Source organism: Sturnira hondurensis, unplaced genomic scaffold (assembly GCF_014824575.4).
Source record: "Sturnira hondurensis isolate 20B ecotype Veracruz unplaced genomic scaffold, ASM1482457v3 Scaffold0006413, whole genome shotgun sequence".
NCBI classification, from domain to species: domain Eukaryota; kingdom Metazoa; phylum Chordata; class Mammalia; order Chiroptera; family Phyllostomidae; genus Sturnira; species Sturnira hondurensis.
In genome coordinates, this window is record NW_028079044.1 from 18,083,534 (window position 1) to 18,110,947 (window position 27,414).

The following is a 27,414-nucleotide window of genomic DNA, read 5'->3' on the forward strand; positions in this document are numbered from 1 at the left end:
GATTACGGCCATTGGTAAGGGAGAAGGTACCCAGACGCCCACAGTCGTGTTACCAGTGCGCTGGTCTTGACCTTAGCACTCAGAGCACATATGGCAGCACTCATTCTCTGTTGTGCACAAAAGCCTTTCCTTCAGCAAATGCTGTGATGATCAGAAGTGTAACTGCAGCGCAGTTTTTAAATGAGCCACTTGTTCTTTCTGCCATGGGCATGTATCTGCATTGGGTCTTTGGCTGAAACACATACCACTTCCAGTGGAGTGATATGCTCGCACTTGCCATCAGCAAGGGAGGCTGCTAAGATGGAGAAGTTAGAGGCATTCTGAGACAGCAGGCTGAGCTTTGCTTCTTCAGAAACCTGAAAAACTAAAGACTTTTTCAGGGGCTTTGGAACAGTGAGCAGCAGGATAGAAACAACTAAGGAACTTTCACTTATCAAATTCTAGTAAATGCTCACCATTGATGAAGTGAGAGACAACTAACTAAAGTATTTCAAGCTACTTCAGGTAACAAGATTGTATTTTTAATTCCTTGCCTGTGCATTTATTCGATACAAGAGTTACAAGAGAGTAGAGACAAATAGCAATGATCGCAAGTTAAAATCCACAGAAAAGAAACTTTCAAATGCTTGGATAGTGACCATGGGCTATTAGAGAAGCTGAGAGCGCTTTTGGTCTGGGGGTGGGGAGACAACTGGGGCAGGTGCCTGGGTCTGTTTCCTTAGAAGGTGCAAGCCTGGGTCTTAGGGTCTACAACAGCGTTGAGATGAGATCTGGCCTCCCTTTGGCCATGTTGCGACCTAATTGTCTCTTAACTGTCCCACTTGGAAAGTGTGAGCTTCTGTAACCAATAAGTTAGATGGTGTTTGTGCCACAAAATGAGAATATATTTGAAAACACTTTGCAAATTATAAAGTGCTATCTAAATGCAAGTGAGATAGTGCCTTAGAATATTTTATTCCAAAATGTTCCAGGATTTTCAACATGTTCTCCTGGTTTTCATTATATTTATGTGATTTAGGAATAATGGAGCAAGGAAGCAGGGGATTTTCTGGTAGAAAGGGATCACCAAGATCCCTGATGCTTCTGGCTCAGTGAGATACTGCCTCCAGTCTTTCTGAAGGATGTTCCCGTAGGCTCTGCTTAGGTATTTCCATTCAAAAGCACTTTGATACCTGCTAATGGGAAAGTAAATTGATACGCCTTTCTGGAGGGCAGTTTATCAATGGGCATCAAAAGCTCTGACCAAGAATTCTGCTTCCAGAACTTTATCAGTCGTCGTCATCATCAGCAGCAGCAGGGGACAAACTGTAAAAGTATCGCCATGGCTAACATTTGTCGTGCATTTATTGTGTGAAAGCAATCAAAAACTGCTGAACACTCAGCACAGTGTGGGCAGGTGCGCTCCTAAATCACCCATCATGAGATGGGCACACTTGTTGAAAGAGTCTTTAAAAACTCATCACTGAAGCCAACTGCAGCTTCTCACAGCAATGCCAGCTGGTACGGGTGGGTTCCTAGAACACTCACCTAGCAGAGAAAGCCTTTATAGACTACAAGGGACCTGCCCTCCAGAAGAGAATTCTGGGATTTTGGGGGGTGCCCCCTCATATTTGTAAGTATTTCATCAAGCCATCGAGTAATATAGCTAAGGCTTGGGGGCAGGAATATATCCACCAAGTAAGAGACTTGTTCAACTTCACATGGTATATAACCATTAAAAATAGATACTATGGCCATGACTGGTGTGGCTTTGTTGGTTGAGCATCATCCCACAAAGCGAAGGTCACCAGTTCAGTTTCCCATCAGGGCACATGCCTGGGTAGCGGGTTTGGTCCCCAGTTGGGGTGCATGCAAGAGGCAACCAGTTGATGTTTCTCTCTCACATCGCTGTTTCTCTCCCTGTCTTTCTCCCTCCCTTCCCCTTTCTCTAAAAATAAATAAATAAATAAGATTTAAAAAGAAATCTTTTGAAAAATATACACTGTAGAGCCTTTACAAATGTAAAATATTCTGTGTTGTGTTAGTGGAAAAAAGCAGCTTTTGAAAGCATGTATAATTTGCTCTTTTTTGGTGAGGAAAGAAGTCATGAAGGCTAGATACCAAATCACTGACAATTATTATCCATAGGAGGTAAGATTATGGGTGGTAGTTTTTCCACGATCCTTTTTTGAGTTAAAGAAATTTTTTTTTGTAAAAAGCATATGTTGTTTTTCTAAAGAAGTACACAGTAAAGCTACATCATTTGGAGAGAAAACTATATACAGAAGAAGCGGGGCTCTGTCTACTTTTATGTACATACTCCTTATACTCTCCACTATAGAGCATTGCACTAGTGAACAGCTCTCTTCATTCCAAAATGTGTCCTTATTGTGTACATTGAGAGCTTTTTATTGGTTTGGGGAATTTGGCCACAACTGTCCTGAGGTCCTGCAGTGTATCGCTTGCTGGATTAGGCAGTGTGGGCCTCAGACCTCCAGGAAGTGACTTTCTGTTCTGGGCGATAACAAACATAAAACACTTAGGTTTCTTTATATCAACATCTAGTTTACTGACATCGGTTGTTCATTTGTGAGGGACAAACAGAAGAATAGAAAAGTGTGTGATACGGCGCTTCCTGTGCCCCGTAAACAACCAGTACAAACAGAGTTCAGAGAAAGGATAAATCTCAGAATCCTATAGTAGCATTCCAGTTTTCCTAGAGAAGACGAGGACTCGAGTAGGGTTTGAAGGGTGGCGGGAAAAGGAAGGGGGCATTTCATTCAGTCTGACCAGCACGATCTTTTGTGCATTTCCTTAATTCTCTAGTTTCAAGATTTCACTCTCATTTTAAAATGCATTGAATCAAATAGGCCTGGGTAGAGATTCGGACTTTCTTATTAGCAGTGTGCTGTTGAGCAATTGCTTCTGTGTTCTGTGCCACAGTTTCCTTATCTTTAAAATGGGCATGGCAGTGGTGTCTTTCTCTTAGATTAGCATTAAATGAGACAGTGTCTATAAAGCTTTTGATTTAACATAGTGCCTGGTCCACTTTCAGTTTTCAACATTGTTACTTTTACTATGCTTTCTCCTACCCCCGAGTTCCCACCCAACAACCTAATCTTGTATTTTTTAGCTCTTGATACGTATCTGCCTTTCTTCCTCTCGTGAATGCCTTCCTGGTTCCTAGCTGCCCTGTTGAGTCTACCTCGTTGCCCTTAGCTGGTGCCTATGCATCAAGCGATTGTTTGCCTGATTTCAGACTGCCCGCATCAACACAGCCCCTGCTTGCTCTCACAGCTTTCCCATGACTCCATGTCCCAGCCTTCACATGTGCAGACTGCTGGACTTACCACCAAACACAGAGCTCATCCTGACAGATAAGAACTCATTCCTTCTCTTCTGCAATCCATACTAGAGCTCTGAACACAGATTGCCCCCTGGGACCAGAGGGTGACTTCAGAACTCCCATGCCAAACTTAAATATCCCCGGTAGTGTCCTGGCCCCATGGCCGTTTCACTTCCCAGCTCAACTCTCTGTGCATCAGAGGCAATGCCTGAGCATTTCCAAAGGCCTCTTTTGGACTCCTGGCAGATTCTCACACACAGCCAGAGAGAGCCCTTGCCCAGAGGAGGAGCTGAGCGAAGCCATCAGCTGCCTCCTTGTGTGATGGACCCTGGGCTTTGCTACTTTTATGGACGAGGCCTTGCCAACTGTAGAAACAGTGAGCCTCTTTAGCACCCCTGTCACTGCCGTAGGGTAACCAGAGACAGAGCGACTTCTTTCCAAAGGTGACTTTGCTGGCCAGAGCCTATCGCCTCAGTCTGGGCTTCCTGGCCACTTTTTACAATTCTTTTGGATCAAACAGCGCACTCTGCGGCCTTTTCAGTTATAGAGGTCCCATTGTTTAATAATCAGCACAGGCCTTTTGTAGGCGTATCTTGGCTTTGGAATCCTGGAGGATTTAGCAAACTTTACTTAAGTGGAATATCCATTTTTCCCTACTTTCAGTATAAAACAGTGAATCATGGAAATAAATGTTCTTGGGTCATCTGGTCAGTCTCCTGGGTTTAGCTTCAGGGTGTTTCCTTTAGAATATGGTCTAGTCTTGTCCAGTCTCATTTTAAATGTCCCAGATGTTAGGACATCCTCATCTCTCCTGGCAGCTCAAAGAACAAAACAAAGTGTGTTTTCTTGCAGCCTTCTGTGCCCTGCTTGCTTCCCTGTCCGTTTGCCCCATACTGTATAGCAAACCCCAGCGAGAGCAACTCTGTCTCTCTCAGGGGAAGCGTCCCTTCAGGGGCGTCCTCACACGCCAGGAGCGCGGCAGAGCAGGTTTGGGTTTCACCTGCGAACTTCCAGATTGCCTGGGAACGGGGGCAGGAGCGTCTCAGCGATTTCGTTGAGTTTGGGGCTTTTGAAGTCCTCAAGAGCTTTAATTTCTCTCACATGGCCAAATTCCTTTCCCTTCTTTTTGGGTCACCTATACGCAATGTCTTCTCTTTTGTTCAAAACTGAGGAAAGGAACTGTTTGTTTGACTATGTTTCCCTTTTTTAACTCCCCCACCCTAAACCCATTGCTCTCTTCCTCTCCCAAAGAAGAAAGAGGAAAGCAAGCCACAATAATACTTCTGTAAATTTATGGCCACTCTGTAATGTTTAATCACAGCTACGTGACTGGGGGCTTCAGAGCAGGCGTACAAGTTCAGCGCAAGGTGAATCTTGTCTGAGATAATCTGAAAGTTCATTCAGAGGTGAGGGCAGCAGCCTCTTGCAGACGGGTGAGGTTAACAGGAGGTCACCTGCTTTTTTTTTTCTTCTGGTCTTCTCTCCTTTAATGTGTAAACAAAGGGAAAATGTAACTTCCAATGAACTTGGCATATGTTGTGCTCACGCTAATCTTGGCCTGGCCAACTGTAAACAGTCCAATATCCTGTGGCTGAGCCTTTCCACCCATTCTCCGCCTTTTGGAAAGCATGAAGAAACACCAACAGAAAAGCAGAGATTAGCACCTTGTAGAGGCAGGTCCTGGTGCCCCAGAGATTAGCAAGGAGCCCACGGGAGGGCCCAGAGAAGACCCCGGCGGAGGTGCTTGCCGTGATGTGTTCAGGGCCTTCCAGGATGCAGGCCCGCAGCGACACTTCCTCGAAGCCTCCCGTCAGCAGGCATTTACCAAGCTCCCTTTCTGCCCACTCCACTAAGCTGAACACTGGGAAGACAAACATGGACAAGCCCTTAAGGTGCCGATAGGCTGAAGGGCCAGGTACCTATGATCTTTTCTTGCGAGTAGGAGAATAAAGGAGAAGGGCTTTGCTGGCATCCAGGGAAACCTGAAGGCAGCTTCCTGATGGAATCTTGTCAGAAGTTGCCCCCCTTTGTTGGGCTGTTCTGTGGTTTCCATCCCATTTGCAAAGATGCCCGCAGGCCAGAGAATTCCAGTTTCTAGAGGATGTGTGAGCAGAAGGGGGGCCCATAGCTGGAGCATCAGGATCTTACAGAACAGCAGTGGCCACCTGATAATATCTGACCCACTCTCATTTGACCTAAACCCAGCTCATGGCAGTCAGAGCCTCCAGGCCGTGCAAGCGTGCTGGGGGAACACACCTCTGCCGCAGCTCTGTGGACCTCGTGGGAACGTGGGGGCACCATTGGCGCTCTGATAGCTAGAGCAGCCACTCGTGCTTAGTGAATGATCCACGGCAAGTGCTAAATCTTAAACCAGCTACTAGAAGCCCTTCCACCTCCACCCCTTCAGCCAGCATAGACCATTTTAGTGATGTGGCGCTATAAAGTCCAGAGAATTTGGTCAGCCAAGAAGATACCGCCTTTGGCTGTGAACTTGGTACCCCTCTGGGGCCAGGAAATAGAAACCTCAACTATGCTTCATACATAGCATTTCATCGAAACATGGACCCAGACCCATGCTAGGTCAAAGCAGAGAAAAAGGTCTTTGAGTAGCTTATGATATCTTCGGAGAGGCAAGACGTAAGAAATAATTAGGATAAGAAAGGCTATGTTACCAAACGAGGTATTGTGCCTGGAGCAGTTGAAGAATGTTTTCTAAGGGTCTCTTTAGAATGGGGAGGACCCAGATAGGTCAGAGAGAAGCGGGGAGCACCCAGATCAGAGACCAGCAGGAGAGACATCGTTTCTTTGAACCCTTCACTGACTTTGGTTGAACTGAAACCTGCCACCGGACCCGGGCCAGCCTTACCCTCTGCCTGTAAAATTCACAGTGAGGGAAGACAGAGAGCAAAGCAAGGCATATCTGTTCACCCCTGCGCAGCTTACACAGGGGGCAGGAGTGAGAACTCAGAGACACACTGATTCATCGTTTGTGTTACTTGCCTGATCCCTGGAGGAAACTGCTTTTGGAAAGTCTGCCTTGAGATCATTTTTTGGTCTTTCCTGTCCCCCTCCAGCACTGAGCCATCATCCTTCAGTCCTTCAGCTGGACCTGAGGTGGTGGCCCTCCTTTCTTCTCTCATCCAGTTGCTACCACCCTAGTTCAGATCCTCAGGACCTAGGACTGTCCCCTCAAGTCCACCTTGCATGCTACTCCCAAAGTTTTCTTACTCACAATTGCCACTGAAATGTTACCATCGTTCCACAGCGTGTAATTTTTTTACACGCTGGACTGGCCGTCAAAACTCTTCACAGCCAAACCAGCTACTGCCTCCTCAGTCCTCCCACTGCCTTTCCTTCATGTGCCACCTCTGCCCACCCAAACTGCATGTCACATGGGCCCTTGAGCGAGGCTCAGAAGGGAGCAGAGGGGAGAGCCCAGCCCTGGGAGTGGGGCTGTCCTGGGCCCACACCCTGGCTGTAACACTCACTGAATATGGTGTTCCCTTTGGCTCTTTCTTTGAACCTTTCGGAGCCTTCATTTCTTCACCTGTAAAGTAGAGATGCTTGCGACACAGGCTGTCGATTTTCCTGGGGGTTAAATGAAACAGATGAGTCAGATGCCTAGCTCAGCATCAGTCACCTGGTATGTATTCAAGGAATACCCAGTTTCTTCCCGAGAATACGTCTCAGCTACTCCCATCTCTGCACTGTGACTTTGCCCCAGTGTCCTTGTTTGAAGTTCCCTGTGTGGCGTTCTCTATTTGGTATATTTCATGCCCATGTTTCTGAGTGACTGGGCTTTTCATCTTTCGGAACTCTCTCATCTTTCCTTGCTCCGGACACAGGACATACTCGCTGTCCGGGCCCTCCATTTGGCTCCAGAGGGAAGGCACCTGTGCATGAGCGCTTTTCATCAGATTTGTTTAATCCCTCCCACTTCCAGATGGCCTGGAGGTGGCTCCTCAGCATGACACATAAACATAGTAATTAGAAAAGAAGAATTGGAAGGAAGGAAAGAAATTTAATGAAAAGGGAAGCAGCAAATGCACCGACTCCATGGGGCTGAGGCTGTAGCCTCCTCAGAACCAGGGGTGATGTAACCCACCCTTGGGGGCGGCACTTCCGAAACCTGGAGCCTGTGGAGCGGGGAGGCTGGGGAAAGGGTCTGTCGGTGGTGGGGGGACACTTCCCATTGAGTAGCTCCTTACCTGGTTTACTGATTAGTTCCAGAATTTGGCACTGGAATCTGAGTTGCAGTTTTATTCGTTCTCCAGCCCCTCAAACCCAGAACAAAATAGATTTTAAGTGCATGTTTGACTGGGCTCAGGGTCTTATGAACTTAGCTGTCTAATACTGAGTTTTTCGTTCAGACCTGTATTTCCCAGGCTGCTGGGATTCCGCCTTACTGTAAATATGTCTGGGTGTATGGACATTCCCCGCTTTGCTGTACTTTAATGTTAGATATTTTTCTTATGTCTGTTACAAAGTTCCTAGGCTGGGGTCTGTGATGACTCTCATAAGGCAAGAAGTAATTTTGTACAAATAATGTTTCTTAATTCATCCACAGATAAGATAGAAGCCAAATCTTTTTCATTGTGAATCTGTGATAAGATTTTCCGGCAGGTTATCGAACTCGTGTTTCCAAACCTTTTTTGATTGATCACCGCTGTTGGCAACAGACATCTTGAGAACTGGCTCTTAGTGTATTTGTATGTTTAACAATTTATTTACAAATTTTAACTAGATACTGAATAACGACCAAAGGATAGTCCCTCACATGCTGTCTTCCTCACTGCATTTTAAGAGACAGAACATTGTCATTGTCTTTGGAAGTTTGCTTGCGTGTACGCCCAGGAGTGTGCACACCCATGTGAGTGTGTACACACTCATATTACTATCATTAATATTTCATGGCACAGTATGTACTTGGGCTAAGTAAAGTTCGTTATTCACAAGAGTGGACACAAATCATTTTAAACAGACTTTGATCATTTCAAATTTGGAGGACGGCTATATCATATCTGATTAACTCGTCATTATTTCTACTTTATCATATGGTGATAAAGAGTTTGCATGTGGTGCCAAGACATGTGAGCACTGACATTTTCTTGATGTTTGCCTATACTTCCATTGTCAATATTTTCAATCCATAGCATCTTTGCAGGGTGCTTTTAAACCACGTATTCATTTTGGCCAAAGAGGGAGAGTAATTTAGTTAAAAATTCCACTTTACAGTCTCTAATGCACTTATCTAGGAATCTTTAACAAACCACAATGTGCTGAAAGAAAATGGCCACCGGCCCACGGCCCTGCTTCGGCCGCATCCGTGGCCGCAGCTTCCCAACCCCAGAGGAGCCACTCAGTCAGCCCGCAGCAGAAGCCCCCGTCTCCCCCTTACACTGCGTGTACAGTGTGGCCGTCACCACCCAGTGTGATAGATGAGAGGTATTCCTTCTGTCCCTGCAGCAGGGTAGGTGCTGTCACCAATGTGAAACGGCCTCACAGATGTCTCCGACACACAGGAGTGCTTGGTGTTGGCATTTTTATTTGGGAGTCTCCTCCCGGGTCCCAGCTGATGACAATGGGAGAGCCTTAAGCTTCCCTGTCTTTCTCTTCACCAAGGTTGCCTCAGAGGTGAAGAGTTTAGATAGCAAACCCATAAACTCACATTTACGAGGCAAATAAATATTTCTCCAAGGGACGTTCCCTTTCAGGGGAAGCTGCTCATGAACACTTGGTCCCTGATAAAGAGCTTAAGGAAGCCTCCATCCACCTGGCCGCTGAGCTGGCCAGAGGAGCGGGAGCAGGGAGCTGCCTGCCGGGCGCTGCCGGGCCACTGCTGGCCCGCCCCTGCCCTCGCTCAACCAGGGGCAAAAAGCAGAGGGGGCCAGACCTTCTGGGAGGCCCAAGAGCCAGCCTGCTGAGGGGTCATAATTGCAAAACTCATGAAAAAGCCACATTCCTTTAACTTATAGGGACCCAGAAAAACTGGGAACCTCTCTCTACCCCAGTCCCATAGCCTGTGGGAAAACTCCAAAGGCTTCATTCAGATTTCTGTGAATCCCTAGATACCTCCAGTCTTCTTTTCTTTTTCCGGGGCTTCCATTTCCAGAGTGTAGTTTTGCAGCTGGCTCATGTGAGACTCAGCCTCTTCGAATTCCAGAGGAAAAAAAATCTCTCAAGCAATTGAAAGCACAGATTTGTCTAAAAATTGGAGTTCAGAGGGTGATATTTAAGGAAGATTTATATCACACACTACATAGCAAGCTGCTTTGGAAAAGTCACTTAATAGGCATCCCAGGTCTCGAAAGTTGTTTGGGGCCATAAGAACATGAGGACTTTCCTTCTTCACTCTCTCCCACATGTTGGTTAAATCGCTGCTCTTTGGATTCAGTCTCAGCAACCACAGTTAACAAATTCCCTTCCCTTCTCTACCACCCTGGACAGCCTCCAGTCAAGACATTCCCAAGGCATTGCCCTGCCCTAGAAGAGTAACAACGCCAGCCGTCGAGACTAGGAAGTTCTGCCGTCTCCTTACGATCAGGGGGTCTCCCCTGAGCCGTTTTCTGTCCTTGTTTTAATTCAGTAGATATTAGCCATCTTACACCGCAGAGAATTTCAGAGCACACTGCCCTCCCTGTGTGGATCTGGAGGCAAACATTTTCAGCAAAGAACTAGACTGTGGGTATTATATATTCTTCAGGTCATATGGTCTCTGTCACTATTTAACTCAACTGTCACAAAACATAAACAATCGTAACTCACATGTTAACCAATGAGCATGGCTGTGTTCCAATAAAATTTTATTTACAAAAATAAGTGGTAGCTGTAGTTTTTCATCCCGTAATCTCAAGGAAAGCAGGTAGCAACCCGGATGAAAACAAGTGGAGAAGCCTCCAGGCTGAAACTCCTTCGTCTAGTGTGTGAGGCCACTTATCACATGTGCCGTTTGTCTTACTTGTTCCTAGAGGAGTCCCACCTGCCCGGCCCGGCTGAGAGGTCCTTCTTTTGAACTCTCTTTGCCCCCTGTTAGCATACCTTTTAGAGCACTCACTGCCATTCTGTACCTGTTATTTACCGGACTGAGTTCGGAGAGACTAGAGATGGCCCAGTTACCCCTTCATGTGCCTAGAAGAGTGCCCGATGCATTGTTGGTACTCACTGAAAGTTTGTTAAAACAACTCCCACTTTCTCTTCCCTCCTGTGCTCACCCAGACTCCTGTGTCAGGAAATGCTCCGGAGGATGTGTGGGAGGTAGGCAGACCCCCTCCTTTGGATGAATGGCCCAGATTAGGAGTCGAGGGAGGTCTTGGGCAGCAAACACAAAGGAGTCATCAGTCAACTCGGTGTTTTTAGTGGCCTTTTCATAATCATTCTCTTGATCTGTCCTCAGCTGTTGATAGTAGCTGTTATAATTCAATATCTGAACAAGAAAAGTAGATTTGGTTTCTCTGGGCTCACACCATCAGTCAGGGGACCATCGACCTGAGGCTCTTCTTGCAGTGCTGGACCACCTCCTGAGAGGCACTTGTGCATTGGTTTGTATGAGAAATACGTTATGATGATGAGATACGGGTCAGGAAGACCCTAGGTTCGGTCCATTTGTTAAGTCTGTCCCATCATCTAGCCAATATCATTTTTGTAAAAGTCAATTCACCTATTTTAATTCCATTGAATATGACTTTGGTGACTACCTGCTGGAAATGTAGCCTATGTGAATCCATGCGATAGAGCAGCCATAAAGAGACAGCACAACCCCATCCTTGAGAAACTCCCCATCCCAGCACCAAACCCGCAACCCAGGCATGTGCCCTGACCGGGAATCCAACTAGTAAGCTTTTGCTTGGTGGGACGAAGCCCAACCAGCTGAGCCACACCAGTCAGGACCGCTTGAGTTTTCTTTTGATTAAAGTGACCCTAAGGTTTACCCCTGTGTCCTACTTTCTAAATATCTAACCCTCTCCTGTTCTGCCAGTTTAATGATAAAATGTACCAAAACATGTTTTGTCTGACCCTTGAAAATGCCTTGTCTGGCTTATAAAGAGAGCATTTGTATTGATAAATCAAAAATATGTTCACTAATGAGCAATTAGCACCTAGGTAGTGAGTTCTAAAATATACCATTAAGTGAAACCGGCAAAACACAAAAGAATGTCCAGAGTGTGTTCCCCTTGAGGTGAGAAAGAAGAGGATATAGGAAAATGCACAGGTATCTTCTCATTTCTATGAAAGAAATCAAAAAGGATAAACCAGAAACTAGATTGGTCACCTACAAGGTATGGGCAGAAAAGATGTCGAGAGAGGTGGGGAGAAAAGAACACGCTGATTGGGATGAGCAGGGACTGGTACTTCTAAGGACACTGTTTTATATAGCTCTGACTTATACCCCCAAGTAAAGAACTAAAATCAGCTAGAATGTGGGGATAATCCAAAGTGGAACACAAGCAATGAGAAATAAATCTAACTGGATTGTGAAAGAAAAATATGCCACACTGAAGGAGGTAAGGAAGAAAAGAACTAACCTGAGTAATTTCAAAAACAATATATTTGACTAGAAAGCCAAAAGACATAAACAACATACAAATCCTTTATGCTAGTTTATAAATTTATTCCTCACAGGGGTATGAATTAGCAATCTGAAATTATACTAGGATTGAACAAATACAATTGACCCTTGAACAATGCAGGGATGAGAGGTGTTGAAGGTCTGTGGATAACTTTCAATTCCCCCAAACTTAGCTGTTCCTCAGTATCCGCAGGAGATCGGCTCCAGGACCCCAGGTGGACAGCAAACTCCACAGATGCTCAGGTCCCCTCCCTAAAGTGCCGTAGGCTGTGCATATAGTCAGCCCTGCACAGCTGCCGGCTTCTGTGGATGTAAACAGTACAGAATCTCACTGAAAAGTGATCTGTGTGTGAGTGGACCCATGCAGTTCAAACCCATGTTGTCCAAGGGTCAGCTGTGAGTAAAATACAGCTAACGATAGCCGGGGTTCTCACTGTTGGAGAAAGAGGTGATAGATTAGGGAATGAACCCATGATGGTAGACTGAAATCAGAAACATCAAATATGAGCTCGTGATTTTAATTTACACGTACGAGTAGATACAGCGATAAATATGGATGTGTTTATATGTGCAAGTCAGTAAACACACATAGATTGCTTAGCTCTGTCCACTGCAAAGGCCTAAAAGCAGTAACACACAGTACAGTTGAGCATGCTGAATTCCCATATCTTGGTTTCTAAAACCATTCTCCAATTAAAAGAACTTTAGCCTCTTGGAAAAGTGACGAATGCAAAGCAGGGGCAGGGAAGGTACAAGATGAGCTTAGAACATCTTACAGTGCCAGGAGTAAGGACATGTTCAAAAAAGCATAGCAGCGGTGGAAAACACACAGGCAAGCCAGTCTGAAGGAGTCCCTAATGACCAAAGCTGAATAATTTGAACAACAAAGTAGTGATTGTGTGAAATTATGACCTATGAAATAAAATAAATATCCATGAGATCATAGGGATATGAATACTTGGACAAATAAATAAATGGAGAAGAAGGGACAGCACTTCTTACCAAAAGACTTCCAGTTAATAATTACAGAGAAATGAGGAAAGTAGTCAAACAGCACAGTAATTATTGTTGCAGGCAGGATCCACCAAAGTTTGAGCAAAAGCTGGATATTTCCATGGCGTCAAAGTCTATATTTCACAAGAAATGTATTAATTACAAAGGCAAAAATAGTAACTTTGCAGTAGAGAGATTCATTAGCTACCACCAAGTGGTCAAGGTTAATGCCACCAATAATGAGATATAGGGACATCACATACACCTGAAGTGATGATGCACAATGTCACTTCTGTAGTGCTTTTATTACAAAAAATGCATAATGTCAGTGCAAAGTTTCTTAACCTTGGCAGTGTCGATGTGTCGGGCGGGCTTGTGCTGTCCTGAGCACTGTGGGATGTCTAAGAGCATCCCTGACTTCTGCCCACTGGATGCCAATGGCATCACCATCTCCTGCCCCCAGCCTCTTACAGCAACAAATGCTCCAAACATTGCCAGGTGTCCCTGGGGAGTCAGGGTCTCCCCTGGCTCAGCACTACTGCCTCAGTCTAACCATGAGAAAATACTGGGCAGACCTAAGTTGAGGGACATTCTATGAAATAAAGGACCAAGAGTAAACTATTCATAAGTATCAGTCTTGAAGATAAACATGAAGAACTGTAACAGATTAGAAGAGACTAAGGACACTATGCGATGTGGGATTGGGTTGGACCAGAAAAAAGACATTAGTGGAAAACCTGGCAAAATTGGAGTAAAGTCGTAATTTAGTTAACAGTATGGTCCACTGTGAATTTCTTGGTTCTGATCATTGCACCATGGAGTGAAGGGTATAGAGGAACTGTCTAAACTATTTTTGCAATTTTTATGTAAGTCTGAAGCTATTTCAAGATAAAATTTTTATTTAAATCTGCCATTGATATTAATAAAATGCCTGGCAAATTTCCCAATTGAACTCTATGGCAAAGATATAACTGGTATGTGATATTGCTGAGATGATTCCCATGACACGTTTAAGGCATTGCTTGATAACCAGATTAATTTAAAATGTAATCTGTATGTGTGAGTATGGTCTCTGCCACAGTTTTTATTTGCTGTTTAAATTTTGCTGAAAGTGAAAAGTGGCAAAATATTCAGTTGATAGTTCAAGGGCGGGGGTGGGTGATCAGTTTGCCATTCAATAGCATTTAACTCACTTGGCCTGCGCCACAATTGTCCATGGTTTTCTTTTATTCTCCTGTAAGAGGGGAAACCATTTCTTTTAACATCATTTGAAAGGCCCAGTTCTGTTCCTTGCATATATTAGATGCTTTAAAAACATTTGCTTAATTCAGTGGGTTTACATCTTCATTAACGAAATCTCAGACAAGCAAATATGTTTTATTATTCGTATTTCAAATCTATGAGTAATAGAAGGTGTTACTTCACTTGAACTTTTCAAACTTAAAAAGGGTATAATTCTTATGCAACTCTTAAGAAATATAAATACAGTAAACACAGTGCAAGCCCAGAGTGTGGTTCTGTAAATTCTATCACCAGTCATGACGTAAAGAATCAAGAATTTTAACAGTGTTCTGACACAGACAAACCAACTCATCAAAAGCCAGCTGAGAGGAAACTCACAACTGATGAAGATACCTGGTCACAGGAAAGAATGAACTGCCCTCAGGCTGTGTTGGCAAGGTGCCTGGCCCTTCCAGGCTCACCAGGCCTCTCCAGCCAAACCCAGCCCTCGACCATGGGCCTCCTGACAGCTCAGGACACAGGCCCGTGTGTGCACTGACCTGCTCTCATAATGAGACAGATGCATGGCTGAAACTTCTAAGTGCTTCTTTGTGCACACTGACCACTTAGCTCTATTCCAGGCACACAGTCATGACTCAACTTTTGGCTGAAGTCACACACTGATTCCAAAACACAGGGTGGATGAACACTAGAGGTGCAGAAGACCAGGTGAAGTGGTAACTCAGGTACAGGTCCACGTCGCACCCAGATGCACCATCAAACACCACATCTCGTTGTGAACAAGCTGTTTATTTTTAGTCTTGGTGATAACAAAGAGAACATCTCATCCAGGTGTTAGTGTTTAAGTTATCTCTTATTTATGGCAAGCGAGAGTGGTTTCTCATTTATAACAGTGATATAAAATGCCCTTTTACATTTTTCTTATGATCAAAATATGAATCAATACAGAGGAAACAAAGTTAAGTAAATACTAAGCCACATAGCATGAGGACATGGTAAAAACTGCAAAAGTGATGCTTGGAGTTTGGGGAATAGTGATCTTAAGTTCGGTCTCCCACCCCTGACTGTCTTCTTTCTCCTTCTCTGCCCACCACCTACTTGTAAACATCAAGAAATAAGGTGCTTTAAAGTGCATGTACAGCACGCTGCTTATATGACAGAAAGAAGGGGAGACAAGAAAGCATCTGTGTATCAGCTGATCTGTACACACAGAAACATGGGAGAGACAAATCCCAAAACAATGGAGTTGGCTCCGACAAGGCATGGAAAGAATTGGGGTGAAAGGGATACAACCAGGGAAGGAATGACTTCTCTAAGTTAATTTTTGTGTGTATACTTTTGACTTTTGGAAGCCTGGTAATGTCCTACATATTTTAAAAATTAAGTTAACGAGGATGGGAGAGAAAAGCCTAAAACTAAAAGCAATTGGAAACAAATGAACCTAATCATATTTAGGTGACTACCATAACTAAACTGAAGGGAACCCCCCAAAAGAACCAATCCAAGGGATTTGTGAATGCAGAATTGATTATATACATTCGGTCCTGGGTTGGGAGAAAGAACTGCAAGCGAATTCAAACTCCTTTGCTTTAGTCGGCATTTCTGGTAGTGGTAGGCACAGACAACTCTGAAACTAGGATAGATACACGATGAGAGTGGGCAAAGGGTACCCGAGGGGTGGCGCTGAGAACCAGGCTTCTCACTGGGGAAGCATGTAGACATGCAGGTAGAGGAAGGCAAGGAAGACCTCTAGGAGGACGGCTAGCATGGGAGGCATTGTTGCAAACCCACGATTTCTAAAAACATGTACATGCTTGTATAAGCACACATGTGCGCCTGTGTATTGCATACATATGTGTATTTATATGCATATCTCTCCTAACTCTGCCTGCCAACTGCCCCCTAGTCACAATGGTAAAAGACACTCCTGTAGCAGTGAGCACACTTGGCACCCACACCTCGATCTCTAGTAACATTCCTCTAAGAGAAACCAGGGCCCCTCAGAGAGATGGCCAACTGCAGGGCCAGGGCATGGCGGGTGCCAGCTGAGCCTGCAACACCTTCATATGCCAGAAAGCAAGGAAGTGCTCGACAAAGTGATGGGGTGTGTCACAGAGCCTAGGCTCCAGGTGGAAGGGGCTCCCACTTGCCAAATCTGACACAATTAGAGGTCAAAATAATTAGGTATAGTCATAAATATAAGGTATTTAGAAAATGGGAACCATGAATCCATGCCAGTAATAACGTGGTGAATGAATGGGGGAGCGGGGGGAGAGAGCACGTGCTCATGGTGGGATGCTGAGTGACGACTGGTAAATGTGGAGGGGAGATGAAGTCAGAATGTCCTTAGTTTGCAGCCATTGTAGCAAACACTGGCTTGGACAAGAATCTTCAATGAAGGCTAAATCTAAGGGGAAATTTTAGTTAGGAGCACTGTGTTTGCCTGGTCTTAAATTGTCTCCTCAGTTGCTTACTAGTTGCCAAGGAAACTAGCTGAATAGGAAAAACTTCTTGTGGTTGTGTTAGCAAGGTGCCCAGCCCATCCAGGCTCACCAGGCTTCACCAGCCAAACCCAGCCCTTGACCGTGGGCCCTCCTGACAGCTCAGGACACACCTAGGCAGTGGAGAAATCAGACAACACCTAGACAAAGCTATCAAAATCAATATGACCAATGAGAGACGAACGAACACTGTAGTCCTCCAGATGTGACGCCCTGAGGAGGGTGCAGCATCGCTTCCGCCATATTCTGGCCGGAAGGGCATTAGAAAAACCAAAACTAAGGGACAGGGGAGGCAGAAAAGAAGACTGTGTAGGACATTATTGGGTAAATTTACAAAGTTAGAATGTAGACACTTAACAGTATTAGATTTACTGAAGTTGAAAACTATGCCGTGTGTAAGAGAATCTCTAATTCTTAGGAGCACTGAAGCATTTGAGGAAAAAGGGCCCAGACAATGTATTTACTCTCAAGAGATCCAGAAAAGAAATGTCCTGTGTGCACATGCATGGAAAGAGAGAAAGAGAGAGGATACAAGGGACGGAGCGTGTGGATGAAGTGCTGGCAATGCCCGGGTCTGGGGCGGGGTTCGTAGTATTCTTTCTACTGTGCTTACTCAGCAACTTTCTGATAGGTTTGAAATCGTGTTTTCAGTGAGGACTGAATGCTCTGCATCCCTGGGAGATATTTCATCGAGACCTAAGGGGACCATTGGAAGTAGGGAACCAGGCTGGGAGGGCCCTGTTTACCTTTGAAACACCATGGTGGGGAAGTTAAAGCGCTGTGCTGCAGCAGAGGCCTCCTATTCTAACTGTCCTTGGGGATGCAGCAGACCTGTGCCCCCAGCAGCTCCCACCCCAGCCTTCGCGCGTCCCTCTCAGAGGAGGCGGGGGACCTAGGTCTGGGCCGGGCTTGTGCACCGAGAAGCGGACACAGACCCAGTGTGCTCATGCCATGGGCTCCTGCTGGCCACGCCTAACAGTGTGTGGAGCCTCTAACCCAGAGCAGGTCAGCCAGGTAGCTTGTCACCCCAGAGCATTTAGGGGCTTTGGCAGAAGAAAAAAGATAGAAAACCCTAGAGTTAAGTCTTGAACCGCCCTCCACCCCCTGCCGGTGATTGACCCAGGTTTCCTCAGCCTGGAGAACATGGTGCTCTTTGCAATAAATCAGAAAATACTGACAACCATTACTTCCACCACAGAAATTAGGAATCCATTAGTGGAAAAGGGAATTTCAGGAAATGAATGTATATGTCCACACCTGGAAAATGATGCCAAAAATAGTTTTAAGAAACCAGGTTTTCAGATTTTTCTAATTAAACTTATTTGTTATTCATTTACTTTTCTCTTTTTTAGCTCCATAGGATGTGAACAATAAAAAGTCTCTCCAGGGTTTTCCAAAATTTTCAGAAAAAAAAATTTCATTGAGAAAATACTACTCCTTTTCATGGCTTTTCCCTGGAATCTGGGGGAGAGCGTATCATAATTGTGAAGCCCAGTACTGGAACAGCCTGAGAACAGGGCCACTCTGCATGTCGGTTGAACTTCCTAGGAGCGAGTGAAGAGGAGCCAGCCACCTGAGTGTCTTTGGACACGGGCAGACAGAAATCCCAAGGGCAGGGCGGGCCAGCCGCCTGAAGTCGGCCTGGCCGAAAGAGGCCCTGAGGGGGCCCTTTGGGACCCCACTGACCCAGACCAGCCAACGTGTCTGTCTCTCGCCCCTCCCCCTCATCTTTAGCCCCTCTTTCTTGGCTGAGGGTATAGGGGCTTTTCTCAGTTTTAATCGTGGGACTTCAGCCAGTTCCCATCCTGCCCAAGGAAGTTCGTAATGGCTATTCGAAAAGAGTGGATGGAAGAGGAGGCTCGGCCCAGCAGGCCAAGGCCCACGCGGCCGGTTTGCCCGGCTGCACAGTGGTGACAGACAGAGCTCCGGCTCCAGCACTGCACTGGTTCCAGGCCTCTCTGCCTTTGCCCTGCACATAGAGACAGCCATTTACTTACGTCCTTGTCTCTCAGAAAGACAAAAAAAAACCTAACTGGCTGGGAAGCAAAGCCTTTGACAAAATGTACTCAGTTTTTGTAAGTCAACATCTCCCCCATCTCAGAACACAGCTTACCTTCAGAAAGCACTCATTATCTTATAAATACCCGCCACGCTCCTGGCACTCCCCTCCTGGCACTCACAGCTCAGAAGCTGGATTCCAGGGTCCGCACCTGCAGTCCCGGCTGCTGCTCGGCCTGACCCCCAGGCCTTGGTTTCAGGCCCTGGTTTCCATCTGCTTAGCCAGCGCCCACACAGGTGTGACAGGGGCTGCCTCATGCAGATGCTATGTGGCCCTTTCACGCAGCATTTCTGTGTTGTCTGTGTGTCCTGTTTGTTGACAGGCATGAGGGTGTGTATGTATCAGCTGAGTAACACAGCAAGACATGAAGCTGGCAGTCGTACAACCGCCCTTGTGGCCCTGGACCACACCCAGCTCTGTCCGTTCGCTGTTGGAGTCTGGGCTCCCAGGATGGGGCTTGACTGAGGAAGGCCCTCGATGAGGACTTGTGGCATGGATGAGTGAGCGCTGTGATGGTCTTGTGCTTGACTCAGTCCAGCATCAGGCCATGTGCAGGCTTGTCTCTGGGAGCTGCCGGCAGGTCGCTTTGGCTCCGTCACAGTGCTTGTGGCAGAGGTGACTCTGCTAATGGTTATTCATTTGTTTTCCCAGTTGCCTTATAGTTTGTAACCATTCTGTCTCTTATTACATTTTTATTTGTTTTCCAAATCTGCTATTAGCTGGCACTGAAGGATTCTGAAGGCTTCTGAGGGATTTGTCTTGTCTGTCTGATTAATCCCTGGGGTGGGGGTTTGGATGTTTTGCAGCTTTTGGATCTTTTCATCCAGTGGGATTGGTCGACCTATCTTGCGGACTACGGCCAGCCCAACTGCAAGTACCTCCGGGTAAACCCCGTGACTGCGCTGACCCTGCTGGAGAAGTGAGTACGGGCTGCGGTGGTCTGGGACGGGAAGTGGGGAGTTGGGGCTGGGGGCGGGGGGTGGTAGAGAGGATCCATTTACCTTCGCCAGTACGTGAAAAAGACTGTAGAGGGGCCCTGTTCTTCAAGTTGTTGTAGGTGCTCCAGTGGTCCCCATCATTAGGTTTGGCAGGCCAGTCTTCTTGCGGCCTCTTCATTCATGACACCCACAAGCTAGGCCAAGTAGGAATCCGCAGGACTCCAGCGACACTGGAGCCGCATGGGGCAACATACCCTGAACTGGAGATGACGAGAGAAGAAAGAAAGATGCCCTCGTTTGGTAGACAGTGTGAGGCTGGCCCTGCCCTCTGGAGGGTGAGGATGGAAGGAATGCCCCATGGAGCACGTGGCCTCTTCATTTCTTAGCAGAGAAGTTCTTGGACTTACTGAAACCTGCACCAGAATCCACCCCCTGACGAACTGAGTTTTACTGTGCTGACTGTCCCAAGGAAGCTGCACTGGAAAAGGTGTCTGATTCTTGCCAGAGGTAGTCACTAGGCAGGAAATGTTGCCAACACTGAGACTGGGTTAGCCAGCTCCGGAGCGGTCCAGAGGCTGGGATCCGCTGTGCATTGCAGCCTGGCTCTGCTGTTTGCTGACCTGGGTGAGAATCCAAGACCCATGTAAAAAGGAAGCATTTCCTTGTCTCCAAACTTGCTAACGCCTCCCCACCCCCAGCTTCTTAGAAGAGCATCCTAAGTCCAGGCCATGTCATACGTCTATGCGTATGGCCAGTCAAGCAAGTCTCCAGTCCCGGGAAAGTGAGGATTAGAGTCTAGGAGGTCAGAATGGAGCCTTGCGCAGGGGGCTAAGGTGTGTCCTTCCCACTGTGCAGTGAGTGCAGCAGGGATTCAGAAGGGGAGGGACGGAGCGTGGGCAAGAGCAGAATGCAGAGGTAGGTGTGCGGAGCCAGGAACCAAGAACCCAGAGGGCGACTTTGTCCAGACCAGGATAGAGACTGATGTTTCCATTTTAACTTTGTTTCCCATGGATCCCTCTTTCAATGACCTTCCTCCCCAGGATATCTAGAGAGTAAGTATATTATCCACTTGGGCCTTTTCCATCGCTTTGAGGCAAGGCCTTCTGACTTCCTCATCAACACTAACGATCACACTAAAATCCCCGCCCTGTGAGTTGTCCCCACCCTGACATACTAATATCCACTAAACCAGCCTGGTCCCCGCCAGCTGGCTGCCTCCTCTCCTTAGTCCTTAGAATGACCCTTGTCTTACCAACTCCTTTGGGGCTGGGAGTAGTGGCAGGGATTTTCCATCATGGGTGCCAGGTGAAGGGCTGTCTGTGCCCACTCAGCTTCCTGATACACGCAGTCCTCTTGCTGGTGCGGGGCCTGAAAATCAGCCTGACGGAAGGGACTTCTCAGCAGGCTCCCTCCTCCTGGTGGGGAGGCTCATGCCTGTAAGATCTGAAACTGTGTCTCCCATGGAAAACTCTTTCAGCCAAGAAGGACTGGCTCCTCCACTTGCTGTGGATCAACAGTAGGGTAGAATAATCAGCCTCTCTGAAGCAGTCTGGGGCCTAACTAGTAACAAAGCCATGTGCTCAGCCCTGGCAATCAGCAGGGCTTCGAAGCTTCCTTTCAGACACAGCTGAGCCAAGGGCCACCCCAGGCTCTGTATTCCCAGCCCCACAGGAATTAGCCCCTCCCCTACTGCTGCTTCCCCACGGCCATCGCTCCCACCAGAGCTCGACGCTCCCCTACCCGTCCTGGCACCACTCAATGGGGTGAGACCTGCAAGACCCAAGGCCTGACGAGGACATTCAGGAAAGAGAAGGTGCTCCTGTGTCATCGGGAGGTGGCCATAGCAAAAGCAGATCAGGAGCCTGGTCTTACAGAATAGACAGGCAGGGAGAGGGTTCTCCTTGGGTTTTGGAGCATTCCAGGGTGCAAACCAGCATGCTTCCCTCAGCCCTCGGGGTACCCAAGTTTATCTGTCAGGTGATCCCAACTCTGGGTGTCGATGGCAGGGAAACCTAACCTCCGAGGCTCAGAGTGACCTCGGGGGTTTCCCCACAGGGCAGAGAGCGGGCTCCAGCGGCTTGTCTCTGGGCTAAGTCATAAAGTAATGATCCCATAGGATGTAAAATTAAATGCTCTCTAAATGTAGGAAGTGTTTTTCTTCCTTCTTTCTTTTTCTTTTGTGTTCATTTTGTTTAGATTTATAGCATAATTAAGAAATGAAAAGGAATCCTTCTCTGGGATAAATAATCTCAAAGCAGGCCAGTTCCACAAATGGAATTGTGCCCTTAACACAGAGAGGACTGAGCTCATCACCTGCCATTGCCTTGAGGCCTCTCATTCTTTCTTTTCAACCAGACCCTCTGAACCTGTTAACCTCTCCTTCCCTCCAAGCACAGGCCTCCTCATGAGGGGGCTGTGCCTTCTGTGCAGGGTTCTCAGTTTGCTTAGGGAGTAATTCCAGCCTGGAGGCCCTGAAGCTTAGATCAGAGAGAGAAGTCAGCCAGAGCCACACAGCGATCGTGCTCATCAGAACCTCTCACCACGGGGATGCAAACGCCCTGTGGGATCTCTGGCCTTCTGGCCACTGTCCCCTGCACAGGGCCCCTCTGCACAGGGCCACCTCACAGAACATGATGGGCCAGGAGTGGCCAAAGGCCCAAGGGAGTGTGCCTGGGAGGACTTTGCTCCCAGTGCCAGGTTTCTGCCCTCCCCTCTTCTCGCCCGTCTCCTTGCAGCTCAGGGAGCCATGAGGTCAGACAGCAGTGGAGGGGAAAACCAATGGACCCCGACCCCAGGGAGAAGTTGGTCAGGGCCATGTTCTCAGTTCTGTAACACCAGGACTAGCTGAGGGCTAGAGGGCTGGCACGCAGAGGCTGGGGCAACGTCCACAGTGACCCGCTGCGGTGCCTCGCGGATTCCTGGGTCCCACTGCAATGGTGGAGTCAGACTCCAGGAATCCGGTGACAACCTCAGCCTGGCCTTGGCCCTCCTCCTCCATGCCTCCCAATGTGGCTCTCCATCAGACAGAACATTGGCCAGAGCTGCCCGTGGTTTGTGCTCTAGGAATATACTAGGAGTGTGCTCTGGGGCTTTAGTGTGGCCTAGTAGTAAAAAGGTCTCCAAAGGTCAAAGACCTGAGCCTATAGACAGCCATTGAGAACTTAGGGGCTTCTCTTGCCACAAGCCCTGGTTTATGCAGTGGGAGAATGGTCCAGCCTTTCTGTCATTTGCTTTTCTTAGCACCATGTCATCTTTGCCACCTCCCCAACTCGAGGTCCTTACTCTGAGACAAAAGAAAAGAGATCAGTCAAGCCCTCAATTTTGTTAGGGATGGAACAGAGTGTCACCAGCTATAGTGAGGGTGAGAATTACACAGTGGCTTTGCTCTTTATGTCCTCCTGGAATTGCTCGTTAAGAGTGTTTTTCTGCTGTACCTTTCAAATATCTGCTTTAAGGTCCCCACAGGAATAAGTAGGATTATGAGTTGATAAGTAGATCCTGGATATTCTGTGAGAGGCTTTGACCATCACTGCTATTGCACCTACCTATAGGTAGGCCCCAGGTACCTACCTGTAACAGGTGCATACCTGCGGGTGGAAGGGGATGAAGTGGGTAGGGTGGGTGTGGATCATCGGGAGGTTAGCCCCTCCATAGCTGGCTCTTGACTATTTGCAAAGGTGACTGAATTTGAGAGGACTGGGGGTGTCAGCAGGGCAGCTTCCTAAACAATGGATAAGTATAAGCCTGACCATGGGAATGTTCTGGACTGTCCACTGTGACTGGCAGCTAAGGCCCACCATGCCAGCCCACCTCCTGCTGATTCCCCTTCCACTGTCTCCTCAAACACTCACCCTCTCTCTGTCCTTTCCTGTTTAGGATGAAGGACACTAGCCGCAAGAACAACATGTTTGCACAGTTTCGTAAAAATGAGCGAGACAAGCAGAAGTTGATTGACACAGTGGCCAAGCAGCTCCGCGGACTCATCAGCAGCCACCACTCCTGAAGGCTGGCCTGGGGCCTCAGAGGCTGCTCGCTGCAGCCCCACAGCCCAGGACCGGCCCCGGCTGGCCCTGCGTTTGTGCATTCTTCTTCAGAGAGAGAAAATGTATTTTTTTAATAACCTATGTACAGTATTCACATAACCTTTCCCTATAGTGATAGAGGCACAAGAGGAAGCAAGCATATGAGATGTTGCCAGGCTGGGGCTCAGGGGAGTTACTACTACACTGTCTGTTATCCTAGGGATGGTGGCCACCCATCCCAGTGTGATGGGCCAGCTTTCACCCACAGAGCTCAGGCCCGGGGCCCAGGACCACACACACAAAATGGGCACTTGGCCCTGGGGTAAGGTGAGCCCACCAAAGGATAGTATGGTGCATTCCATTCACTCCTGGGCACCCCAATTCACCACGGAGGGGAGTCTGGGTCTTTGGGATGCACGGAGAGGACCTGGACAGCGTACGTTCAGTATGCTACAGAGCAGCCCAGGCTTCTGGGGGCGCATCTCAGCCCAGAGACTGCCACCAGCTGGTGAACAAGCGTCACTCCAGTCCCCCGTGGACAGCTGTTTCTGTAGCCTGGGTCTGCCCCAGCGCTCCGACCACTGACTGTCTGTGGCAGGGCAGAACCTAGTGTGCGGGGTACAAATGGGACCCATGCCTGACTGCCAGTCACCCCACAGAAGGTCAGGGTGAATGGGATCGGAGCCTCAGTCCCTTCCCCATTCATCTCTTCTTCTTTCAGAGTCAGGACACTTGGTTCAGGGCCTAGGTCACCAGTTATTACCATAGGTCCTCACAGAGCCTCAGACCCGCCTCCTGCAGCAGCCTCACGGGGGCAGGTCGGACTCCAGAAGCCCTTACTTTGCCCTTAGGGAAAACCTCAAGACTACTTGACATTGTTCCTCTGTGTGTTAAAAATCAGCTTTCTGGCCACCATCTTTAAAGGAAAGTCACCAGCTCTGCCCTGTGGGGGCAGCCACAGCTGGACTGGGTGCCTTTTGTGATGGGGCCACTATCACCATGAAGTAGACTCGGCCAGCACAGGTTGGGATTCATTGCCTCCGGCCCAACTGTCCCTCTGAGTCATATCCTGGAGAGTGTGATGCTCTTGCTCAGGCCCAAGCCTTCCATCCTCCTCCGAGATCCCCATGGCCACCTTTTGGCCTTGTCTGAGAAAGGGTGTCTATAACCTTGTCCCCCAGACTCTGGAGTTTGCACAGGGAACCAGAACCAGCTGGCTCGGAGACTGTCCCACTGTCCCAGATGCCCCCCTAGACTTAATGCAAGGGCTTTGCTGTGAGGTCAGTCAGAGGAACCTACGCTTTAAGACACTGTGGGAAGATGCTATTATGGCTACTGGCAAGAGCACAATCGGGCATCACCAATTACAAATAAGCCACACAGGTATTTCCAGCGTGGGTTAGTGGGAGGAGACACTCATCAAACAGAATTCCTCATTGCCTTCATCAGCCACCTAGCTGCTTCTGGGGAGGGCAGTGCTTCCTTCCTCATCCCCTCCCCCGACCCCTCCTGAACTCATCACAACTTGAAAACCACAGGGAGAGAATGTGCACACAGGCAGGCAGCCCCCTCCAAGCTGCGGGCACCGGCCTGCATGTGAGCTTGCAGGTGCCTCCTGAGGCCCTTCCTGGGGACTCGGCAGTGGGGCTGGGGTCTTGGGATGAGGGTCAGGGGTCAGTGCTGCTGCCCAGAACTTCAAGGGCCAGGGAGAAGCAGGGGCCCATGCGAGGGAAACCCCAGATGCCATCTCCCAAGCCTTGGGTTTTATTGAAAAAGTGAGAAATGATTACACGAATCTGAAGTCCTGTAGCTTAGAAAAGGCCCAAACACCCTCTTCTGCGGGTCCCCAGTTGGCAGCAAGGTCCCTCCCGCTCCGAGCGCTGAGATGTTGAAGGAAGAATGGGGCGATTCTTCGATATATCACGATTTTTGGTTTTTTCTCGGCATCGCTGGTCTGGTCTCAAACCTGTGCCCCAGAAAAAACTGGGCTAGAGAGAACTCAGTGCACAGGGCTGACAGATGAGGTGGCCCTCACCTCACTCACATTAGTCCCTCTGAGGAAGAGGCCTGTTGCGCCCCCCTGGTGGCGCTCTCCTTCCCTCTCAGTTTGCCTTCCATCACCCTGACAGAACCCGCCTGCTGCTGCCGAGCTGTCTGTCAGGGGAAGGGAACAAAACAGGGACCAGCAGCACCCAGTTGTTTGGGTGGGCGAAGTAGGATTTTCTAGTTTCGTCTGTAGGCCCCCAGCCAGGCCAGCCCGTGAGCGGACCGGCAGAGGGGTGCGCCGAGCCCCTCAGACTCCTCAGGCCTGGCCTGGGATGCCCAGAGATGCCAAAGAGCCTGGAGGCCACCAGAAGGCCGAGAGAGCATGGTGGCTGGATGCCTGCCCACCTTCTAGTTGGCATGGACCCCTGACCAAGTTCTCGGGGACACTGGGTTCATGTCCCCAGCTTGGGCCCTGAGTGGTTTTGGTGGTGAGAGAGGGAGCATGCAGAGCCTTAACGTGCATAGGAAACCCCTTCGAGTAGATTGTAATTGAAGCTGTTGGTGGGTGGGGAAAACCAGGACCTGGGGATTGGAACCAGCAGAGCCCCTGTTGGCAAAGGGCTTAAAGCTTCCAGAGAGGGGGTGCCAAGCTCCCCAGTGTTGCCCTTGCCTACCGGGCCTGACCATCTCCCAGGCCTCTGCACCAGCTTCCCTGCACACTCAACGTGTGCTTGCTCAGCCAGCCCCAGACCCAGGGCCCTTTGCCCCCAAGAGCCACATTGGCCCTGACCTTCCTCAGAAGGCCCCTGAGCACATGCCCTGGAGCCAGCTGCAGAAATCCCCGCCTTAGCCTCCCTCCTCCCCGGGCTCTGTTCCTGTCTGCTTCATTTGCCTCTTTTTTCCTTCTTTTTATTTTTTTGCCTGAACTACAATTACTTTTCCCTAATGTGTTGGAAATGGCCTTTTTATTTTGCACAAACAGTTGCACACTGAGGAAGTTTAGGAGAGTCCATTTTTAGCTCTAAAGGGAACTTTTATAACACTCGCTAGTAAAGCTACTGACGCAGATGGGCCTCGTGGCTGTGGAAAACCTCCTGTGTGGAAAGAGCATGTTTTCCTCCTGTACATTTCCCTCTTTTAACTGCGATTAAACAAGAAAGCCTATACACCTGTTTCAAAGGCCACAGTGTCACCGTCTCCTGGTTTTTTGTTCTCCCTGAGGCATTGCCTCAGGAACTAGAGCAGGCAGAGCCTGGTGGGGAGGAGAAGGCCTGCCATGGCGAGGCAAGCAGCCCTCAGACACATCCAAACTACAGGCTTCGGTTTTCCTCTCTATACAGCTAACAGTGGCATCGTCATCAAGAAGAGCGACCTTAGAAATGCCTGATTTGTGTGGAGTAGCAGGCTAGGCAACTTGGGGCCCAGAGTGTTTGGAATGCCGGCCCTGCCGTGGAAAGGTACCAGTTAGGACAGAGTGATGTAGAATGTTCCTGAACAAAGCCGGTCTGGCGCTGGTGGGGAGAGCCTGTTCTAGAACTCAGTGGGGAGAAGGGCAGCCATCATGGCCTGGAGTTGCAACCAATCTGGTCAAGAAAGATGGCACAGAGAAAGCAGGTGTTGGTTAGCTGGGCCTTAAAGGAATGAAATTCAAACTCTGTTAAGCTCTGGGAGCGTTTTAGGTGCAGGTCACGTTAGAAGAAAAATCGGCCTGAGTCAGGTATGTGCTGGGAGAAGTCAAGGACCTGGTGGGCACAGCTGAGCCCTGGTGAGTACGGCAGGAAG

The 27,414-nt window shown here is 48.2% G+C and overlaps 1 protein-coding gene across 4 annotated transcripts in view; it reads left to right on the forward strand.

The window, feature by feature from the left end:
* EXOC6B (exocyst complex component 6B) overlaps positions 1-26,816 on the forward strand; it is a 584,426-nt gene extending 557,610 nt beyond the window's left edge. For 3 of the 4 annotated variants that reach the window (XM_037048101.1, XM_037048104.1, XM_037048106.1), the window contains 3 exons: positions 19,493-19,605; positions 20,665-20,676; positions 23,501-26,816. In XM_037048101.1, the coding sequence (XP_036903996.1) occupies positions 19,493-19,605; positions 20,665-20,676; positions 23,501-23,627 (252 nt within the window). In that variant the 3' untranslated portion in view covers positions 23,628-26,816. The remainder of the gene's footprint in view (positions 1-19,492; positions 19,606-20,664; positions 20,677-23,500) is intronic. The other variant, XM_037048102.1, reaches the window with a different exon arrangement.
* The last annotated feature ends 598 nt before the right edge of the window (positions 26,817-27,414 follow it).